Source organism: Hemitrygon akajei, chromosome 8, assembly GCF_048418815.1.
Source record: "Hemitrygon akajei chromosome 8, sHemAka1.3, whole genome shotgun sequence".
NCBI classification, from domain to species: Eukaryota; Metazoa; Chordata; class Chondrichthyes; order Myliobatiformes; family Dasyatidae; genus Hemitrygon; species Hemitrygon akajei.
In genome coordinates this window covers 14,753,845-14,776,305 of record NC_133131.1, presented here as the reverse complement: position 1 = coordinate 14,776,305, position 22,461 = coordinate 14,753,845, and the positions used below count along the sequence as shown (strand labels likewise).

Genomic DNA, 22,461 nt, shown 5'->3' with positions numbered 1-22,461 from the left:
TTCAAAGAGAAAAACCTGGCTTGCTCAACCTAAAGAATTTCTTATTGTCTTTTTTATATATTCCTCACTACTTTGCTCTCATAATTTATTATCTGTCTTTATTACCATTATTCTCCTCCTTTGCTAGATTCTAAATCTATCCCTGACATTACTATCAGTTTTGTCCTTTGCTAGATTCTAAATCTATCTCTGACATTACTATCAGTTTTGTCCTTTGCTAGATTCTAAATCTATCCCAGTCTTTAGTTCGTTAACTCTGCCTCTGTGTTCAAAGTAAATTTATTATTAAAGTACATGTATGTCACCATATACAACCCTGAGATTCATTTTCTTGTGGGAATTCACAGTAAATCCAAGAACCACAATAGAATCAATGAGAGGCTACACCCAATGGGACAGAGCAACAACCAATGTGCAAAAAAAGCAACAGACTGTGCAAATATAGAAAAGAGAAAATAATAAATAAATAGGCAATAAATATTGGGAACACGAGATGAAGAGTCATTGAAAGTGAGCCCATAGGTTGTGGGAATAGTTCAGTGATGGGGCAGGTGAAATTATCCCCTCTGGTTTAAGAGCCTCTTAGTTGAGGGGTAATAGCCGTTCCTGAACATGGCAGTGTGGGTCTTGAGGCTCCAGTACCTTCTTCCTGATGGCAGCAATGAGAAGAGAACATGGTCTGGGTGGTGGGAGGGAACCAGAAGACCCAGCAGAAACCCACACAATCCATCCCTGGGGAGGACATACAGACTCATTACAGATGGTGTTGGAATCGAACTTCCAACTCTGGAACTCCTGAGCTATAATAGTGTCGCGTAACTGCTACGTAATCTTGGCGCCCAATCCAGTGGCAGCAATTCAATGCATAAAAGCATGCAAAAATGGTCAAGAGGTTCAGGTATTGTTCAGACCAGAATGGGGAAGAAATGTGATCTAAGTGACTTTGTGGAATGATTGTTGGTGCCAGACAGGGTGGTTTGAGGATCTCAGAAGCTCCTGATCTCCTGTGATTTTCACATACAACTGTCTCTGTGAACTTCAGTTCAGAATGCTCTTTGTTTGTGTTTATTGTTTGCGTGATTTGTTTTTTTCTGCATATTGGGTGGTTGATGGTCTTTTCTTTAATGGGGTCTTCTGGGTTTCTTTGTTTTGTGGCTGCCTGTTGAGAGATGAATCTCAAGTTTGTAAGGAATGTACTCTGACTCTAGAATTTACAGAGAGTGTTACAGAAAACAAAAATCCAGTTAGCTGCAGTTCTGTAGGTGAAAGCACCTCGTTAATGAGAGAGGTCAGAGAAGAATGGCCAAACTGGTTCAAGCTGACAGGAAGGTGACAGTAACTCAAATAACAGTGGTGTGCAGACGAGCATTTCCAAATGCATAGCACATCGAACTGTGAAGTGGATGGCTACAGTAGCTAAAGACCATGAACATAAAACTCAGTGGCCACTTTATTAGGAAGGGGAGGTACCTAATAAAAAGCCCACTGTGTGTATCTGTCCTGCGCACTATAGCCAATTCTTTCCTCATTTCTTCTTAGCCTTCTAACCCCATACATCTTTGTAATGTGGGAGGAAACTGGGGCACCCGGAGGAAACGTTCACATTCACGAAGAGAACACACAGACTCCTTACAGGCCGTGGTGGGAATTGAACCCCGGTCACTGGCACTGTAAAGCGAGTTGCTAACCGCTACGCTACTGTTTTGCGTGCGTGCGTGTGTGTGTGTATATATATATATATATATATATGTATGTGTGTGAGTGCATGTATGCGTGTGTGTGTGTATACATGTGTTAATGTGCACACAACAACCCTACTGCCACAACTGTTAAGACAGAGTGAAACTATGATCCATGCCAGTCCCTGCCTCCTATGCCCAGTACTTGCCTCCTGTGCCCTGTATTTGCCTCCTGTACCCAGTACTTGTCTCCTGTGCCCAGTCCCAACTTACGGTGCCAACCTCTAATATATATTTACCCCCTGACCCAATACAAAGCTGCTTATTTGTCTGTTTAACCGCTGTTAGTATTTCCAGACATGAAAGAGACTGGTGATTGTTGATAATTGTGCTCGTCTTGTATGTTACTGGCCTAATAAGGAGAACTGGATGAGTGCTGAGTTCAAATCCCACCACTGCAGCTGGTTAATTAAATTAAACACATTCAGCTTATTAAGACAGACTGTTACTGATAACCCACCTGGTTCACTAATGTTCCTGAGAGATGGAAACACGTCATCATTATCTAGTCCGGCCAAGAGGCAACTCCAGACCCACACAAGTGTAGTTGACTCTTCCTGCCCTTCGAAATGGTCCAGAATGTAACTCAGGGAATCATAGATTACTACAGCACAGAAACAGGCCCTTTGGCCCATCTAGTCTGTGCTAAACTCTTATTCTGACTCGCCCCATCTGGACTGGACCATAGCCCTCCATACCTCTCCCATCTATGAACTTAACCAAATTCCTCTTAAATATTGAAATTGAACCGACATCAACCAATTCTGGCAACTCGTTCCACTCTTGTGATGCCCCTCAGGTTCCCCTTAAATATTTTACCTATCATCCTTAATCTATGACTTCGAGTTCTAGTCTCATTGAACCTCAGTGGAAAAAGTGGCCTGCTTTTTTCATAGTTGTCAAATCTTTTATCAAATCTCCCCTCATTCTCCTTCGTTCCAGGGAATAAAGTCCAAATCTATTCAACCTTTCTTCAAGGCCCAGTAAGATTCTTGTAAATTTTCTCTGTGCTCCTTCAATCTTATTAATATCACAAATAATGACAATAAAGTTGAATTTGACATATAGACTGGTCACAGGAGAATCGAAACGGGAAGTGTAACTGAGATCTTTGCTCCTCTCGATGTTTCAGACGAGTGCTGTGTTGTGCTCTGGAGGCTGTGTTCTGCTGGCTATCAGCGCCCTGCTGGCCATCGTTACCATCTTCCTGCCAAGCGGTCAGTGCGAGAAGAGGATCTGCACACTAGCTGGTTACATGCAGACAACAGCGGGTGAGTGAATCTTCCTGAGTACCTCTCTCTGTGTCTGCTGACCACTGCGCTGCCACGGTGGTGTTTAATCATGGGAGCTCCGTGTGGGATTTAACAATTACTCTTCACACACAGTGGTTAATTAGATGGCTGATAATTAAATTTAAGGTTGTGTTTTCATTGCAACTTTTGCAGTAACTCACCAGCAGTTAGCATCAAACCTTCAAGCTAAGTCAAAGGAATATCAGCTGATACCTATCAAAGTTTGTAAAACCCATGCGACATGGGAGCAGAATTAAGCCATTTGGCCCTTCGAGTCAGATCCGCCGTTTGATCATGGCTGTTTTATTATCCCTCTCAATCCCATTCTCCTGCCTTTTCCCCATTACCTTTGGCGCCCTTACTAGGCAAGAACCTATCGACCTCAGCTTAATGATTTGGCCTTCACAGACGTCTGTGGTAACGAATACAATAGACTGACCAGCCTCGATCTAAAGAAATTCCTCCTCACCTCTGTTCTAGAGGGATGTATTCTGAGAGTGTGCCCTCTAGTCCTAGATTCTCTCGTTATTGGAAACATCCAATATGGAGGGTGTATAATATCTTACAGATGTTACAGCCACAAATTCCCAAAGTGCACACCAAGCAGGAAAGACTTCAATAGTTGAGTTTATTGCCATTTACACAAGTCCGTGTGTGCAAAGGTGCAGTGAAAAACTTATTGCAACAGCATCACGAGCACATGGCATCATATAAACAGTATTCATAATTCATAAATTATACCCAATGTTTACAAGAAAGATTGTAAAATGTTTACTGAAAAATACAGGGTTTATTTTGTACAAAGTGGTCATGGTGTTGCTGTACCGAAGCGGTTATCACGGTTGTGCGGGTTGGTTTGAGACCGAGCGGTTGAAGGGAAGTAGCTGATATTGAACCTGGTGGTGCGGAACTTCAGACTTTTATACCTCCTGCCCAGATGGTGGGATCTTTGATAATCGATGTTGCCTTCGTGAGGAGTGAGGTGTTCGTGATGTATTAGACTGAGTCCATTATCCTCTGCTTGTTAGATTCCAGTGCATTCACATTGCTGTACCAGACCATGATACAACATCTCCAGTAAATGTGCTGAGTGTTATTGTACTCAAAGTTAATATTAATATTATCTCCATATCGAAAGCACAGATTCCTTGATGGAATACGTTTCCACAGGAGGTTGTTCACATGATCGTGTCTTCATGATGGTTTGAGTGTAAATTCTATCAGAGCCATCCTAACCTAATCACCGCCCAATAGTTATGCAAGAATGTGTCAGGGTGAGGAAAGCTAGTCATTATCTACCTTCTCATCACAAAACTACTGAGACCAACTATGGTTCACTTGTCTCAATGTTGGATTAGGGTGTGGAATTGGTTTTTTTTGTAATTTAACTTTCCTATGCTTTCTTGTAGTGTTACTTAATCATCTGAATACATGTAATTGTTCAGTGAATTTTCCAGTGATTAAGTTGCAGTTGGCTTCTGAATTTTTTTTGAAGCCTCTTAGTTTTGAGTAGCAGATGTCATACCGCTTGAATAGCATTGTAAAGATTTGGGTTGACTCTGAAGGTTTTAGATGAAAATTACTCCATCTATCGAGTGAATGTGGGCAAAGATTAACGAGCTCCAAGCCTCTTGTGAGCGGTAAACTAGTTAGATGGTGGCTGGAAAGGTTTTCTACTTTCAGGATTAATGTTTCCATCAATCAGAAGCCAACAGGCTGGGCAAAATTATGTAGTGTATTCACAGGCTCAGCTGCTGAGGGAGGTCCAGAAGTGTGCATGAGAGAGGACAGCAAGCAGGTTCACCACTTATCCTTGTGATCACTCAACACCCATGCTCAAATGCTGATGTACAATTAGTGTGCTCCTCAGAATCTAAACTGGATACGTCCCCAATCCAGCTGGATCTTAGAGGGTCATAGAGTCATAGAAAAGTACAGGCCCTTCGGCCCATCCAGTCTGTGCCAAGGTTAGGTCCTCAGAGATCTTGACTTGAAACTGAAACTGCTCACTCTCTCCACTTCTGACCCCTCTATGAGGATTGGAATGTGTTCCTTCGTCTTGCTCTTCCTAAAGTCCACAATCAGCTCTTTTCTCTTATTGACATTTATAGATTAGCTCAAAATTCTTATTTCAATATGTTTTAAATCTAGAAACTGAGACAGTGAAACGTGAAAATAGTGGGGGCTGAATGCTTTTTCAAGGCACGGTAATGAGGATACAAAAGTAAGGTGTATGCTGTTGCCACCTCAGGGAGTGAGCTTGCATCAAAAAGCGGAATGTGCTCTAACTAGGGCAGTGTCACATTCTTCTTCCAGCACCTAAAATGGAAGGGGAGCTTGTTGCTGGCATAGAGGTGTCTAAGATGATGAAAGGCATTGACTGTGTGGATAGTCAGAGGCTTTTTCCCAGGGCTGAAGTGGCTAGCATGAGAGGGCATTGTTTTAAGGTGCTTGGAAATTAGGTACAGAGGAGATGTCAGGGGTAAGTTCTTTCTTGCAGAGAGTGGTGAGTGTGTGGAATGGGCTGCTGCGGTGGTGGTGGAGGCGGATACGATACGGTCTTTTAAGAGACTCCTGGACAGGTACATGGAGCTTAGAAAAATAGAGGGCTCTGGGTAACTCAAGGTAATTTCTAAAGTAAGGACATGTTCAGCACAGCATTGTGTGCCGAAGGGCCTGTATTGTGCTGTAGTTTTTCTATGTTTCTATGTCTCTAGTTGTAGTCTACCTAATCTCAGTGGAAAAAGTCTGCTTGCATTCAACCCTTCTATACCTCTCATAATTTTGTATACTTCTATCAAATCTCCCCTCAATCTTCTATGTTCCCAGAAATAAAGTCCTAATCTATTCAATCGTTCCTTATATCCCTGGTCCTCCAGTTGTGACAAAATCCTTGTAAATTTTCTCTGTACTCTTTCAACCTCATTTACGTCTTTCCCAAAGGTAGGTGGCCAAAACTGCACACAATACTCCAAATTAGGTCTGACGAATATCGAATAGAACTTCAACATAACATCCCATTTCCTGTACTCAGTACATTGGTTTATGAAGGCCAATGTGCCAAAAGCTTTCTTTATGACCCTATCTATCTGTGACACCACTTTCAATGAATTATGGATCTACTATGACACCTTTTTTTCCCCTTAACCAGGGTCTCAATATATCTTGAAAACGAACATTCCCTAAACCTGCTATCTTAACCTTTTATTCTGACAGGCATGTACAAACAATGCACTCTCAAAATATCACTTTTGAAGGCCTCCCACTTACCAAGTACACCTTTGGCAGAAAACATCCTGTACCTGACCACACTTGCCAGATCCCAGATCCTCTCTAATACCATCGAAACTGGCCTTTCTCCAATTTAGAATCTCAACCCAGACTTATTGTCCCTCAGATGAATTCCTGTTGGCATTTTTCTAATCCAACTGATGTATCTCTCTCCAGCAAGGCAAAGAAGGGAGAGCCACAGAGTCAAACAGAACAGAAGCAGGCCTTTCAGCCCATCACATCCATGCTGTCCATTTTGCTCATCCTCACCAATCCCATTTGCCTGCATTAGGACCATGCCTGAACATTGTGGGCATGCTACGATGGGTCTGGAATGAGGTGACACTCGTAGACTGCACCCAGCACATCCTTAAGTTATTCTAAAGAAACCTTACGTGTTCTGAAGAGGTAACAGAGCACACAGACGATGGCAATTAGACAGTCTGGAGGTCGTTGGAATAGAAGAGGCCTGAGCTGGTGTTGGAGGTTGATCTGTGTGTATGGGTGAGGGGATGAGGAAGGGTTTGATTTGCTGCTTTTGCTTATTGTATGTTGGCTACGAGTTGTTTTGCTGGACGTTGTGGGCATGTTGTGTTGGTGCCGGAAATTATTTCGAGATTCAGCCCTTTAAGCCACACCGACAGCAACCCCCGATTTAACCCTAGCCCAATCACGGGACAATTTACGATGAGCAATTAACTTACTAACTGGTACATCTTTGAACTGCGGGAGGAAACCTGAGGACCCAGAGAAAACCCACGCATTCCATGGGGAGGATGTGTAGGTTCCTCACCGATGACATTGGAATTGAACTCCAAACTCTGACACTCTGAGCTGTAACAGCGTTATGCTGACCGCTACCCGTGAGCGGCCCCAGAACATCCTTGTGTGTGTTGGTTGTTAACACAAACGACACACTTCACTGCACGTTTTGGTGTACATATGATACCTAAATGTGAATGTGAATCTGAATGCCTTGCCTATGTAAGTGTCTGTCTAAATCCCTCTTAAACATAGCGATTGTATCTGATTCCCGTGTCTCCTCAGGCACTGATTTCCAGATATCAACAGGTCTGTGTGCTACAAAGAAAGGGTATCCCTCAAATGCCCATGCTGGGTCAGTCTCTGGTTCCCAGACGACTTGCTGCAGTGGTGGCTTCGAAGAGACTGTGAGCCACACTGGGTCCTCCTTTCACGTCATTCACAGGACGTGGGTGTCTGAGGTCAGGGCAGGGTTTATGGTCAAGCCCTCATTGTGCCTTTGTAAACCACTGCCGTCTTTGTTCTGGAGGCACTGCACCGTGCTGTTGTCGAGGAAGTTCCCATCCTGCCACGCTGAACGGACAGCCAGTCAGGGTGCTGTGTGATTTGGAGCTGGTGGTGTTCCCACACGACTCCTGTCCTTGGATTAAAGTCAAAATAGAGTCTATTGTCGTATGCACAGGTGCAATGAAAAGTTACATGCAGTACCACATCAGATTCACAACATACACAAGGAAACCATCAATTAAACATAACTTATATATGACATGAAAGAACATACATGCAGCGGCCACTTAATGTACATCTGCTCATTAATACAAATATCTAATCAGCCAATCATGTGGCAGCAACTCAATGCATAAAAGCACGCAGACATGGTCAAGGGGTTCAGTTGTTCAGACCAAGCATCGGAATGGGGAAGAGAGTCCACGGGACACTTAAAGCTGCTGTGCAGGTTGACTGTGTGGTTAAGAAGACACACGGTGTATTGGCCTTCATCAACCATGGGATTGAGTTCAAGAGCTGAGAGATAATGTTACAGTTATATAGGACCCTGGTCAGACCCCACTTGGAGTACTGTACTCAGTTCTGGTCACCTCACTACAGGAAGAGTGTGGAAACTATAGAAAGGGTGCAGAGGAGATTTACAAGGATATCGCCTGGATTGAAGAGCATGCCTTATGAGAATAGGTTGAGTGAACTCAGCCGTTTCTCCTTGGAGTGACGGAGGATGAGAGGTGACCTGATAGAGGTGTATAAGATGATGAGAGGCATTGATTTTATGGATAGTCAGAGGCTTTTTCCCAGGGCTGAAATGGCTAACATGAGAGGGCATAGTTTTAAGGTGCTTGGAAGTAGGTACAGAGGAGATGTCAAGTTTTTTATGCAGAGAGTGGTGAGTGCATGGAATGGGTTGCCGGTGACAGTGGTGGAGGTGGATACGATAGGGTCTTTTAAGAGACTTCCGGATAGGTACATGGAGCTTAGAAAAATAGAGGGCTATGGGTAACCCTAGGTAATTTCTAAAGTAAATATATGTTCAGCACAGCATTGTGGGCCAAAAGGCCTGTATTGTGCTGTAGGTTTTCTATTTTTATGTTTCTATGTTTAAGTGTAATCTAAGTGACTTTGAGCATGGAATAATTGTTGGTGTCGGACAGGGTGGTTTGAGTATCTCGGAAACTGCTGATCTCCTGGGATTTCCACACACAACAGTCTCTAGAGTTTACAGAGAATGGTGTGAAAAACAAAAAAAAACATCCAGTGAGTGGCAGTTCTGTGACCTTGATAATGGGGGAGGTCAGAGGAGAATGGCCAGACTGGTTCAAGTTGACAGGAAGGTGACGGTAACCCAAATAACCACATGATACAACCGTGGTGTGCAGAAGAGCATCTCTGAATGCACATTAATGTCAGACTTTGGAGTGGATGGACTACAGCAGCAGAAGACCATAGACATACGCTCACTGGCCACTTTAATTAGGTACCCCATGTGATTACCGAGTGTAATTAAAACAAAACACAATAAAGTCCATTGTAGTGCAATGTGGCCTCAGTGTTGCTATACTGAGGTAGTGGATATGGTTGTGCAGGTTGGTCCAGGAACCAGTTGGTCAAAGGTAAGTAGTTGCTCATGAACCTGGTGGTGTGGGCCTTCAGGCTTCTGTACCTCCTGCCTGGTGGTGTGGGCCTTCAGGCTTCTGTACCTCCTGCCTGGTGGCAGCTGCATGGCCCAAATGCTGGGAATCTTTGATCATGGGTACTTCCTACTTGAGTTCAAAATAAGTATATGTTACATTTTTCTATCATAGATCTGAGATGGAAACTTTTAGATAGGCACATGGATGATAGAAAAATGGAGGGGGTATGTAGGAGGGAAGGGTTAGATGATCTTAGAGTAGGTTAAAAGTTCAGCAGGGGCTATACTGTGTTGTAATGTTTTACCACCTTGAGATTCATCTTTTTGCAGGCATTAACAAGAAAATAAATACAATTGAATTTATGAAAATCACTATCCATAAACTAAGTGTGACAAACAACCAACATGCAAAAGAAGACAAATAGTGCAAATTTTAAAATTACTGAGAGCATGAGTTGTAGAGTCCTTGAAAGTGAGAGAATAGGTTGTGGAATCAGTTTATTGTTGAGGTGAGTGAAGTTATCCATGCTTGTTCAGGAGCCTGATATTTGAAGGGTAGAAACTGTTTCTGAACCTGGTGGTGTGGGCCCTAAGGCTTCTGTACCTCCTGCCCGATGGTAGTGAGAAGAGAGAGAGCATGGCCTGGATGATGGGGGTTCTTAATGATGAATGCTGCTTTCTTATGACAGTGCACCTTGTAAATGCACTCGGTGTGCGGAGACAGTGCTTATTGTAGATAGTACAGATGGTAGGGAGGGATGTTCCCATGATGTGTTAGGCTGAGCCCATTACTGTCTGCAGATTCCTGCTCTGTATGAGAGGCAGTGGGGTTGGTTTCTATGCCCTTAACTGCAGGCATCAGATCAAGTATACAAGTAAAGGTGATAAAATTAGGACTTTTAAAAAAAAATGAACTGGATACACAGATGAGTGAACTTTTAGAATTTCAGGTGCACAGTTAGAGGAGGCCCAAGTCCTGACCCAGGGACGTTAGTTCAAATTCCCCGACTGTACCTGCAGAATTTACACTCAAGTGGTTAAAAACAATAAATACATTCCTAAACAGCAGCCAGGAAGCTGCAGAATTTCATTAAAACGATTATTTGATTCACTAACCGCAATGAGTAATCTGCCGAGGAACTCAGTGGGTCGATCAGTGTCTGTGGTGATGGTGAGGAGGAATTGTTGACGGTTCAGGCCAAAACCCTGCGTCAGGGCTAAAAGCGGAAAGGGGAGGTACAAAGTGGAGGAGGATGGTGGCAAGATGAGGACCCGAGTTCATCAGTGAACTGAGGAGGGGAGGAAGATGACAGGCAGGTTATCTGTGCTTCAGGGAAAATGCATCATCCTCTTGTCTTCTCTCCGTAACACTTAACCTCCTTTTAATTTGGCACAATTTCTATTTTGACGCTTTTTGTTTATTTAGTGATACAGTGTGGAGTAGCCTCAGTCCCAGCAAACCCCGACAAATCCTATTAACCCTAACCTAATCACGGGATAATTTACAACTATCAATTAACCTAGCCGGTATGTCTTTGGACTCTGGAAAGAAACCGGAGGGCCTGGAGAAAACCCACGCATTCCACGTACAGACTCCCTACGGACAGCGCTGGAATTGCACTCTGAACGCCAGAACACCCTCGCATTGTGCTGCCCGTTACGCTACAGCGGAGCTGCAATCGTTATAAAATTAATCTTCCATTCTTGCATTTTGTGAAGTATCCTCTCTTAATAGCTGAAGTTAATTTTCCCCTTGGCTCGCCCATAAAGTATTTGCTTTCTAAGCTCTGTTCTGACTCCCGTGATAATTGAACAAATCACGCTTGTGAGGTGGCAGATAGCAGAATGCTTCCCAGTGCCGGTGATCAGCGATCAGGGCTCAACTCCTGTCGCAGCCTAAAGGAGCTTGTACGCTCTCCCAGCGACCTTGTGGGTTTCCTCCCACATTCCAAAGGCACGGGGCGGCACGGTGACGTATTGATTTAGCACAACACTTTACAGTACAGGCAACCAGGGGTTCAATTCCCATCGCTGTCTGTATGTTCCCCCCATGAACACGTGTGTTTCCTCCAGGTGCTCCGGTTTCCTCCCAGGTTCCAAAGACTGGCTAGTAGGTTGACTGGGCATTGTGAATTAACCCATGATTAGGCTAGGAATAAACTGGTGGACTGCTGGGCGGTGCAGCTCGAAGGGCCAGAAGGGCCTATTCTGCACAACAAATACATAAACAAACATACAGGTTAGGGTTAGTAAGTTGTGGGCATCCTATGTTGGCGTTGGAAACTTGCCGATGCTTATGGGCTGCTGCTAGCACATGTTCAGATTGTGTTGGCAGAGATCAGCGAAACGTTCAGCTCAGACAGCAAGGGTGGAGTTGCCCCGTACCATCACATTGGTGCAAGCTTTTCCTCCAACTGATTATCATCAATAAACTTTGATTTCTCAAAGGGCATGAGTTGAGCCTTGGAACACTGAACAACATCTGCCTGCCTGGTGAGATCTGTCTGACTGAACTGTAACCAGGACTTGTGATAGCACCAATTGCTCATACGACCATCCACCACCTGCTCCCATGGCTTCACGTGACCCTGATTGTGGTGAGGGTGGTGGCTAAGTAGGTGCTACAACTGATGGCTAGCAGAGGGAAGGACTGTCTCACATCACCTTTGGTAGAGATGTATCTCCACCCCATCAGCCAATACAGTATGTTTCAATGTACATGTCAAAAAAAACCTCACCTTTAATCTTTATATGACGGGCAGACACAAACCCAAGCAGACTTTATCTTCCCTGCTCATTATCTCTGCTGAAAATTCTGCAAGTTGATGTTTGGATGAACATCAAAATTATCAGGGAAAAGGAGTTCCTCGCCAAGCCAAGTGCAGGAAATGGAAGTCAAAAGAGTACCAGATATTAGAAATCTGAAGGGAAAAAACAGAAGGCGATAGGAACACTCAGCAGGTCAGGTAGCATCTGTGGACAGAAGGGCAGGGTTAATTGTGTGGACAAAGGCCCATCATCTGCATGAGCCAATCCATCAGGTAGATGAGGCAAAAGGACCAGGTGCTGACCTGACCTGCTGTGCGTTTACAGCCCTTTCTATTTTCATGTCAAATATATTCATGTAATATATATCTCTTGCACCCACACATGCTTCTGATCTATATAGCTTTTTGTGCCATTAGCAACTTCCATGTTAACATCAATAATGGGAACTGCCTTTGTAAGTGTGCCACATTGGATGTATTGAAATTTCAACAAATTTCACCACATATGCCAGTGATAATTCATTAATTAATAATAGTGTTAGAGATTCTGATTCTTCTACACCCATGATGGAGCTGTAGTGTCCCTGTGTACCTCAGTTTCTGAAGATTCTCACACTCCAAACTCTGTCCGATATGCTTACCCAAACAGTTGCTGTCAGACTACAAATAATTTTGTGAAAGTATATCATGTTGAAACAGAGACAAATCTGTACGAGTTTATAAAAAGAGGGTAAAAGGACTCCTACTTGGCCCAGTGCAATTTTCTGTAACCTTTAACCCTCGGGGTTAGAGGTTAGAGGTTGCACACCCAATCCATTTTCCCCATGTCCAATTGCCATTAGATGAATTAGTTCTTCCAGATGTTTTATTTTACTCTTTAATTCAAGCAATCAAATAGAAAGAATCCTTGCCAATAAATTTACAATGCTGCTTAAATGAAATTGTCACTGTGCTTTCTGTGTGGGTCTGATTGGAGCTTGTGCCGTGAGCCAGCTGGCTTATCCTTCGCTAGAAAGATCTGCTCAGCCCACACACGGCTTCTGAGCTGGGGAGAGTCTCTGCTGACAGACCGCCACCCACTGTGTCGGGAATCTACATGTTCTAATTGAAATGGATTTTTTAATATTTTTTAAAAGAAAGCACTAGCTTTACCGTATCTTTCGTGTCAGCAGTTATGACAGTTGCCAGTGATGGCTATGTCCCTAGTTGTTCTTCTGAGCTCCTTGATCACAGCTGCTGCCATGAGTCGGACGGATGGTTGTAATCGTGGGGGGGTGAGTGATCTTTACTCTTCTACCACAGGAGCAGCTGTGCCCTTGGCCTCTCTTTCTGAAGTTTCCATAAGGGACACACTTGGGGTGATGACCTCTGGCACCTCCGTGATCATCTGGCTTCAACTTCAAGAGGGAGTGCCATCGGCAACTGACCCTCTCCCACACCGTAAAAGAATCTTTGCAGCTTTACTTTATTCCCCGCAACAGCACAGAAGTGCGGCGCTGAAAGGTCAGAGTGAGATGTTTTTCAAGATAGTGCAAGCACAATACACAGAGAGAGATATTCTCTTAATGGTTCAATCCCCTTGACACCCAGTTGGAGCTTAACTTCATCACAGCCAGGCATGGTTTGGCCAATGAGCTTTTTAATTAATGAGCCCTGGCTAAGCATTGTTGGAATCCTGGCATCAACTAGATAAACTTAGGTAACTTATATTGACTTTAAATTACAAGGCATTCTCCTAAAGCATAGCTCCTGGTTTGAGGAATGAGAATGCTGGCAGTGAGCAATAAGACAGTTGAGGTTGAGTCAAGAATATCAACTCTTTATTTTTTCAAAAGAGGAATACAACAGAGTTGAATCTCCATTTATCACAGGGACTGTCAGGACATTAAACAAGGTTCAATAGTAAATTTATTATCGAAGTACGTATATGTGACCATATACCACCCTGAGATTCATTTGCTTATGAGTATTCACAGTAAAACAAAGAAATACAAAAATCAATGAAAACTACTCACGAAGACCGACTAGCAGCCAATGTGCAATAAAAGACAAACCGTGCAAATGAAGGAGAAAATAAATAGATAAGTAATACTGAGAATATGAGTTGTAGAGTCCTTGAAAAAAAGACAAACCGTGCAAATGAAGAAGAAAATAAATAGATAAGTAATACTGAGAATATGAGTTGTAGAGTCCTTGAAAGTTAGCCAATAGGTTGCAGGATCATTCAGAGTTGAGGTGAGTGAAGTTACCCATGCTGGTTCAGCAGTCTGTTGGTTGAGGGGTAATAACTGTTTCAGAACCTGGTGGTGTGGGACCTAAGGCTCCTGTACTTCCTGCCCAGTGGCAGTGTAATTTATAGGGTGTTCTGTAGGTAATGTAGTGATTTTAAATGTACAGGACAGGTAGGTCTTGAGCTCACCAAGACTGAGACGAACCAACCAAAAGCCCATCTAGATACAACACACAGAGAAATACAGAATACCATCATGTTGTTCCCGGTGAGGAAGGACATCATTATTGTTGTCCATTGATGTCACTTTACTTTACTTTATTGTCACCAAACAATTGATACTAGAGCGTACAATCATCCCAGTGATATTTGTTTCTGCGCTTCGCACTCCCTGAAGTACAAATCATTGTTACACTTGTTAAGAAATCATTCTTTGCATGCTCAACACGAGTGAATCTGCAGATGCTGGAAATAAATAAAAACACAAAATGCTGGCAGAACTCAGCAGGCCAGACAGCATCTATGGGAGGAGGTAGTGACGACGTTTTGGGCCGAAACCCTTCATCAGGAAACGTCGTCACTACCTCCTCCCATAGATGCTGTCTGGCCTGCTGAGTTCTACCAGCACTTTGTGTTTTTATTCTTTGCATGCTGATTGATTGGTTGTCCATTGTACCTTACGATGACAGATGAAATCTGTGTGGGAGAGCTTCTAAGTGGAAAAGCCATTGCACTGGCTCAGTTCCACTCCCTCGACCTCAGAAGTCCGGGTCCAGTAGTATGAGTAGTCGTCACAACTGGGGTCGTCTTGGTTGTGGCGGATGACGATGAGCTCTGTGGCTTGTCATGTCACCAGATCCGGATATGGCCCAAGTGCAGAGTGAGAGACACTGAAGCAGGTCGATAGTTCACAAAACTTTAATGCAAACAGTGTTAAAGGGAAAATAAACCAATAAATGCTAGGCCAAACAGGGCCCTGAACTAAAACTCTCAAATGGGAAATGAAGCCTACACTGCAGCTGGAAAGAACATCTAATTATTAAACGGTTATCACTAGTCTTCAGAGTCAGTTGACTCGACAGTCCAATTTCTCAGGCAGGGCCAATGCAAACAGGCAGCAAAGCATTGCTCTGTCCAAGTCTTGATAAGCACTTTGATGACAAGTATGGAGTTAAATACTATCACAATTAAATAATAATTAGCTGACACATGCAAATTCACAAGCGCAGTTGCTGTGTCTACCGTGCTGCCAAATCCGTGGTTGTGACAGGTTGTGCCACTTACTTTCCAACAAAACGTTGCAGAACTGCCTTCCTGGCCATTGGATCTCCGTGTAGACCTCATCTGTATAGCCCACTGGAGCTGACTTCTCATGCTAGGACAGGCGTGTCCCTATCTCACCGGGTACAAGGCCTGCCGGCTACTCTCACCTGCCTTTAGTCTGCCTGTTGGAGCAGTGTACGGGGAGCGGCTGGTGTCGCGTGCAAACAGCTACCTGGAGCCACAGGTAAGAGCTGAGTGTCTGGTGGGGACCAAACGTGAGTGAGCTGCCCCAGAATGGACACACCAACCCTTCACCAGAGGTGCTACCTCTCCAAGGACCCCCATACATCCCCTTTGTATGATACTACCTTGATAATTAATGTTGCATCCGCATTTACTATGGACCATAACACAGACAGAGTGGAATTTCTCCAGAGTGCCAAGCGTTTTTTACCCTCTGTTACTACTCTTCCATTTTTATCATTCAAATGACCCAATGTTGTAAAGACGCTAATCCAGTTGGGTGCCATGGTAACTTAGCGGTTAGCACAATGCTGTTACAGTTCAGGAAGTTCCGGAGTTCGGAATTCATTTCCTATGCCATTCTGTAAGGAGTCTCTGTACGTTTCCCTGTAGAATGTGACAGTTTCCGGGTGCTATGGTTTCCTCCCACTGTCCAAAGTCATAGCAGGTCGGTTAATTGGTCATTGCAAACTGTTCCATGACCAGGAAGGGGTTATTTAGGTCTGTGGGGTAGCTGGGGCAGTGTGGTTCGAAGGCCTCTACTCCGCGCTGTATTGCTAAATAAACAATAAAATACTTTCTATATTCTTCAATACAAAGTATCACCATAATCCCAAAATCAGAGTTTTAGAGTGGACTCCATCTTCTCCAGTGGACTTACAGACCCAGGTCTTCAGCCATCGTGCTTTGACTTCTGGACTATAGATCGACCTTTGGACTTCGATCTGCAACATCGGCCCCAGGATTCCAATCTCCTGGCGTCGAATTCTGTCCTCCCCTGAACCTAGGGGCCATTGGCCGTCGTGCTTCCTGCATGGACCTCCTCCGGTCCCAGGAGCTGACGACCTGGGGGAGCTCGTTGACCTTCTAATGGTAGGCATAAGGATCCAGTTCTTTGTGTATGAAGCTTAATGCACCATGATTTCCAATCAGCCCATGGGAAAATGAGATATTTGTTAAAATGTTTACCTTCAATGATGTTGAAAATTGATTGCATCACTTCCTGTCAGCTTGATCCAGGGTCGTGTGTTTCTCCAGGTGCTAAAGTGGAGAGGTCAGCTTCTCAGACCACCGATGTAAAGGCTCCTTAAGGTTGCTATAGCCAGGGAGAGGCGGTCAGGACAAGCTCCCACTATGTATTAGATACTCCCAGTGGCATGCATCTCAGATAGCCTCTGACGACCAAGTACAGCTCCTGGCCTTCATGTGTGGCTTAGCTACAAGGCCCAGTGAACTATTTCTACTTACAGGAGAAGGGGCTAGGGTGGGTGACTGGCACCTTTAAACCAGTCGTTTCAGGCAGATGTGGTTGGCAGCTCATCTAGAAGGGCACCTAGACCTCTGCCTGCTGGTGGTCACACTCGCCCGTGGGGAAGGCTTCGAGAGCAAGCCCAGAGGGAAGAATCCAAAGCTGGAGTCCCTGAGTCAATCCATTGAGTTCAATGCTGAATAGCACCTCCTGCAACACCACTGGAGCCAAGCTGTATCGGTCTCTGCCATTTCTCTGGATTCATCAGCCGCATGGAGGGGGGGGGGGGGCCTCAGCTCGTTCTCCATATTGTCTTGCCCTGGCTTGTGTATCATGTGGACAGCTGGGACACAACATCTGGATTTACCCCGACCAACGGAGGCCCTTGAGATGTAAGAATGTCAATCATAAAATTAATGCTAGTGAAATCTGGAAGCACCTTTGCACACACAGGATTTCCTTCCTGAGTCACACCTCTGATTGGTATTCATTAAATAAGCATATTAGGGATAAGAAACCACTAATTTCAATCTAACTCAGGCAGAGGAGAAACCCACTAGACCAGGAGGGATATATGCTCTTACACTCTTGCAGCCTCTACAGCAGGGCCTCCCAACCTGGGGTCCACAGACCCCTTGCTTAATGGTATTGGTCCATGGCATAAAAAAGGTTGGGATCCCCTGGTTTACAGTGTTAACTCCACCTAAAGTCCACCTTGCACACAATGATGTCGGTTTTCTGAAATGGTCTCACATTAGACTTACTTTCCCTCTCAGATCTATTCTCCTGTCTTCACCCTATAACCTTTGACACCCTTACTAATCAACCTCCCCTTTGATATACCCAATGACTTGACCTCCACACCTCTCACTAAAGAAATTCCTCCTCATCTCTAAATGGACGATCATCTATTCTGAGGCTGGGCCCTCTGTTCCTACATTCACCCACTGTCGGAAACTTACTCTCCACGTCCACCCTATCTAGGCCTTTCAAAACTCATTAACTTTCAGTGAGATCCCCTTTGTGATGAGAGTCCTTGACAAAGATGGCTTAGACCCAAATGCTGGAGTAAGGATCGAGACACGGTATCGAACTGAATCGAGAATCTGAGCACAAAACAAATAATAGTAATGCTTACAACTGAGCACCAAGCCTCAGTTCAAGTTCTCCTAAAATGTTCATTTCTTGGCGCCAAACACATGATTGCCAATTAGCGGGACTGCCCTGAATCTTTAAAGATTCAGCTATCCATACTCCAGGGAGTTAGAGCATCTAAACCTGGGAAACTGGCGTGGATGGGTGCGTGCCGTAACACCCTTCATTTAAACGCTGGTGAGTACAGGACCAGAGCCCTGGGGTCATTCTCGTAAATAGGAGCAGGAGTAGGCCATTGGATCCATTGAACCTGCTCCACCATTCAATAAGACCGTGGCTGATTTGGCATCGAACTCAACTCCACCCACTGACCTTTACCCTATCACCCTTAATTCCCCTATTAAAGGCTAAACAGTGGCAGGCCCTCAGGAGGCTGGAGAGATGTTTCTTGTTTACATGTCTACAAGAGAGAAGGGTTAGAGAGGAGGGAGGGTGTTTGAGGGACAGAGGTGGAGGGAGGTGGTCATCATGGATTCTAGTTACAGTGTCATAGATACAGAAAGGATATTTCCAAGTGCATAAAAATACCCAAGTAATAAATGGAAAAGCTTTAAAGCGAGAAATTCTGCAGATGCTGGAAATCCAAACCGACGCACACAAAATTCTGGAGGATCTCAGTAGGTCAGGCATCATCTATAGAAATGAATAAACAGTCAACATTTCAGGCCAAGGCTCTTCTTCAGGGCTGGAAGGGAATGGGGAAGACACCAGAATATACCGGAAGGGGGAGAGGAAGGATAGCTAGAAGGTGATAGGTGAAACCAGGTGGCTAGGAAAGCTCTAGGACGAGGACACTCGTTACGCATATCTGCAGCAAGTCTATCTTGCAATGCTGCAATAAGATGGAACACTGTCCTGGAAAATGTTTGTCTTAATGGTAATAATCAGCCTGAAAGCTAATGGAAGGGTGCAAAGCAAATCCCTGCAACCCCTCTCTTCAGAACAGTTAATTGCTTCCATCCCTTTCCTAATCTGACTTTGACCCAGAGAGTTCCTCTCTGCTCGGTGCCCAGCACCCCCCCCCCCCCAGCGCCCAGTGAAACACTTAGCGACACCAGCGAGGGTGGCGCTGCCCTGTGCCACCGCTCTCCAGTTCATGGCTGCTGTTTGCTTTCCCTCCAGCCGATTATTGTCAATAAGGGTTTGATTTCTCAAAGGGGATGAGAGGACCCTTGGCACACGGAACAACGTCTGCCTGCCAGGCCAGTTCTGTCTGAGTGAACCCCTTCACAGTGTGTAACTGAAAACAGCTGAACAGTACAATGTAACTGCTCTAGGAATAGGAATCATTAGTATTCAGGTAATAGGAGTCATTGGAATTCAGGTAAATTGACGTAATATCTGAGATTCAGCTACCTTGCACACATTATTAGAAAGGCACAGCTAGTGAAGCCACCACCTCACAGTATTTTGCACATATATATATAGCTAGGGTGCCTACGATATTTGCATAGTAGTGTAGTATTACACTGTTCTGCTGCCACACAAAAAATCAATCTCATGACATTTGTGAGTGATGATAAACCTGATTCTGCTATGGGTCTCTATTGTGGACTGAGAGTGGGAAGGGGCAGGGAAAGGGGAATCATGGTTGGGAAAAGAGGAAGGGAGTGGGAAGCACCAGAGAGACATTCTGTAATGGTCAATAAACCAATTGTTTGGAATCAGATTACCTTGCCCGGTGTCTCAGTGTTGGGACACCTTGCACCTGTGTTACCCCCTGCCTCTGGCACTCTTTCTCTGCCACCTGTCCCACACCCCTCATGTGGCGCTCCACCCTTGCCATTCCCAACATCCTTTGCTCCCGCCAACTTTGCAAATTTGCTCTCCACTCCACATTGACAAATACAGTCCTGAGCAAAGGGTTAGGGTCAGGGTCCCTAAGACTTCTGCACAGTACTGTAGGTTCAATCACGACGTTGTGTGTCTGTGTGGAGCTTCCACGTTCTCCCTGTAACACCATGGGTTTTTTTTAATGCAAACACGAGGAAATCTGCAGATGCTGGAAATTCAAACAACGCACACAAAATGCTGGTGGAACGCAACAGGCCAGGCAGCATCTATAGGGAGAAGTACAGCCGACGTTTCGGGCCGAGACCCTTCGTCAGGACTAACTGAAAGAAGAGATAGCAAGAGATGGGTTTTCTCCAGGTGCTCCTGTTTCTTCCGATATCCCAATATCCCAAAGACGTCTGGGTTAATCATATCACTGTGGTTATCTGTTTATTATGTGCACTGAGAAACAGTGAAAAAATATTGCTTGTGTGCTCTGTAGGCAGATCATGCCATACACCGAGATAGTGAAAAGAAAACCAAATGCAGAATATAGTGTTACATTCACAGAGAAAGCGCGGTGCAGGTGAACAAAGAAAGCACAAGGGCCACAACAAAATAGACTGGGAAATCAGGAGTTCATCTTTAGTGTTTGAGAGGCTGGTGTTTGCAAGAATCTGATAGCAGTGGGAACAGAAGCTGTCCTTGAGCCTGGTGGTATGTGCTTTCAGGCTTTTGTTTTTCTGCCCACTGAAAGAGAAGAGAGAATGTCCAGGTGTGAGGAATCCTAGTTAGGTGAGCTGCTCTCCCGAGGCAACAGGGAGTGCTTTGGAGTCAGCGGTTTCGGAATTGGGGCTGGCATTAAGAACCTACGGCCCAAGAGTGACCTGGTGTTGCTGTGATTGTGTATGCCACTTATCATAAGCTGTGGTTCTGGGGAGTCCACACCGGGTCCTTGAAGTCTAATGACATCCTAAAAGCTCCTTAATGCACTGCAAGATTGGTTAATGATCGCTAATGCTTCTAAATGCAGTGCTGATTGCAGGATATCGAACGGCGAGCCTGTCAAGATGCAGCTTGATGGACATGATGAAAGGAAATTCTTCCTAGAAGTATTAGGAATTCAGCCATAAATATGCAGGAACCGACTGGATGTTTTCGTTTCTGAGTCTTGGCTGCTGCATCGTTCTGAAGACCACACAGAATGAGTCTGGTCAATGGTTCTGTCCCTGGTTTGGCCCAGCGCAGGTGAGTGATTACTGCCCATCAGCAGGGAGTTCTCAGCCCTCATCGCTTCACAATATGATACCACTTACAGATGGCATTAAGTGCTGTTTAACCAATAGCCTTGGTCAAATGCATGGGGTTAGGAGAGGGGGGAGGAGTGGGAGGGGGCCAGGAAAGAGAATGGGGGGCAGAAGTGTGTCAGGGGAGCAGGTGAGAGACTAGGAGTGAGGGCAAGAGAAGGACCAGGAGAGGGACAGGAGGTAGGGAGAGATGGAGTGTGAGGACAGCTGGTGATTCAAATTAAGATTTAGTTTCATTTATCTATCACACGTACATGGAAACATACAGTGAAATGCATCCTTTGCATTAACAGCCAACACACCCAAGGACGTGCTGGGGGGCAGCCCACAAGTGTCACCACCCATTTTGGTGCCAACACAGCAATCCCACAATGCTCGGCAAGCAGCAACAGCAACAAAACAGCAGCAAAGCAAATCCCTTTTCTCTCACACGCCCACCCACCCCTCAGAAAAGTACAGATTTGGAAAATGCATACTTTGAGCACAGATCTGACTACAATGGCAGTTAACCAGAGCGGAGCACCCACAAACTGCTGGAGGAACTCAGCAGGCCAGGCAGCATCTATGGGAGAAAAGTGCTGTCAACAGTTCGGGCCGAGACCCTTCGTCAGGACCTGTACTGTTTTCCATAGATGCTGCCTGGCCTGCTGAGTTCCTCCAGCAGTTTGTGTGTGTTGCTCAAGAATTCCGTCATCTGTAGAATCACTTGTGTCTCTAACCTGAGGGGAGTTGAGGGAAAAATGTTTCATGTAAACGCACTGTATTCATCCGGAAGTCACCTCCTCTCGGCCTGGTGACGGGTCAAAGTCATCCTGTGGGTGCAGGCAGCACACTGGCGCAGCCGGTAGAGCAGCTACCTCACAGCTTCTGCAACTCAGGCTTAATCCTGACCTTCGGCGCTGTCTGTGTGGAGTTGGCATGTTCAGCACGTTGCCACGTGGGCTTTGCTTTCCTCCCACGTCCCAAAGACCTGCTTGCTGATTGGCCTGTGTGAGCTGGCCTGATCATGTCAGTGGGTGGTAGAATCTGGGGAAAGTTGATGGGAATTTGGGGAGAATAAAATGCGTTTAGTGTAAATAGAAGTTTAATAGCTGGTATAGACCAAGTGAGCCAAAGAATCTATTTCCAGGCTGGGTGACAGGTCCTCCGTGGACTGTGATCTATCATGAAACCCTGAAGGCTCTTAGGTGGGTAAAGGGGTGAAAGAACAATGGAGATCTATGTGGGAGGGAAGGGTTAGATTGAGCTTAGAACAGGTTAAAAAGCTTTA

The 22,461-nt window shown here is 44.9% G+C and overlaps 1 protein-coding gene across 1 annotated transcript in view; it reads left to right on the top strand.

The window, feature by feature from the left end:
- LOC140731661 (LHFPL tetraspan subfamily member 7 protein) overlaps positions 1 to 22,461 on the top strand; it is a 313,609-nt gene that overhangs the window by 172,821 nt on the left and 118,327 nt on the right. The window contains exon 2 of the mRNA XM_073053296.1: positions 2,872 to 3,010. Within this exon, the coding sequence (XP_072909397.1) occupies positions 2,872 to 3,010 (139 nt within the window). The remainder of the gene's footprint in view (positions 1 to 2,871; positions 3,011 to 22,461) is intronic.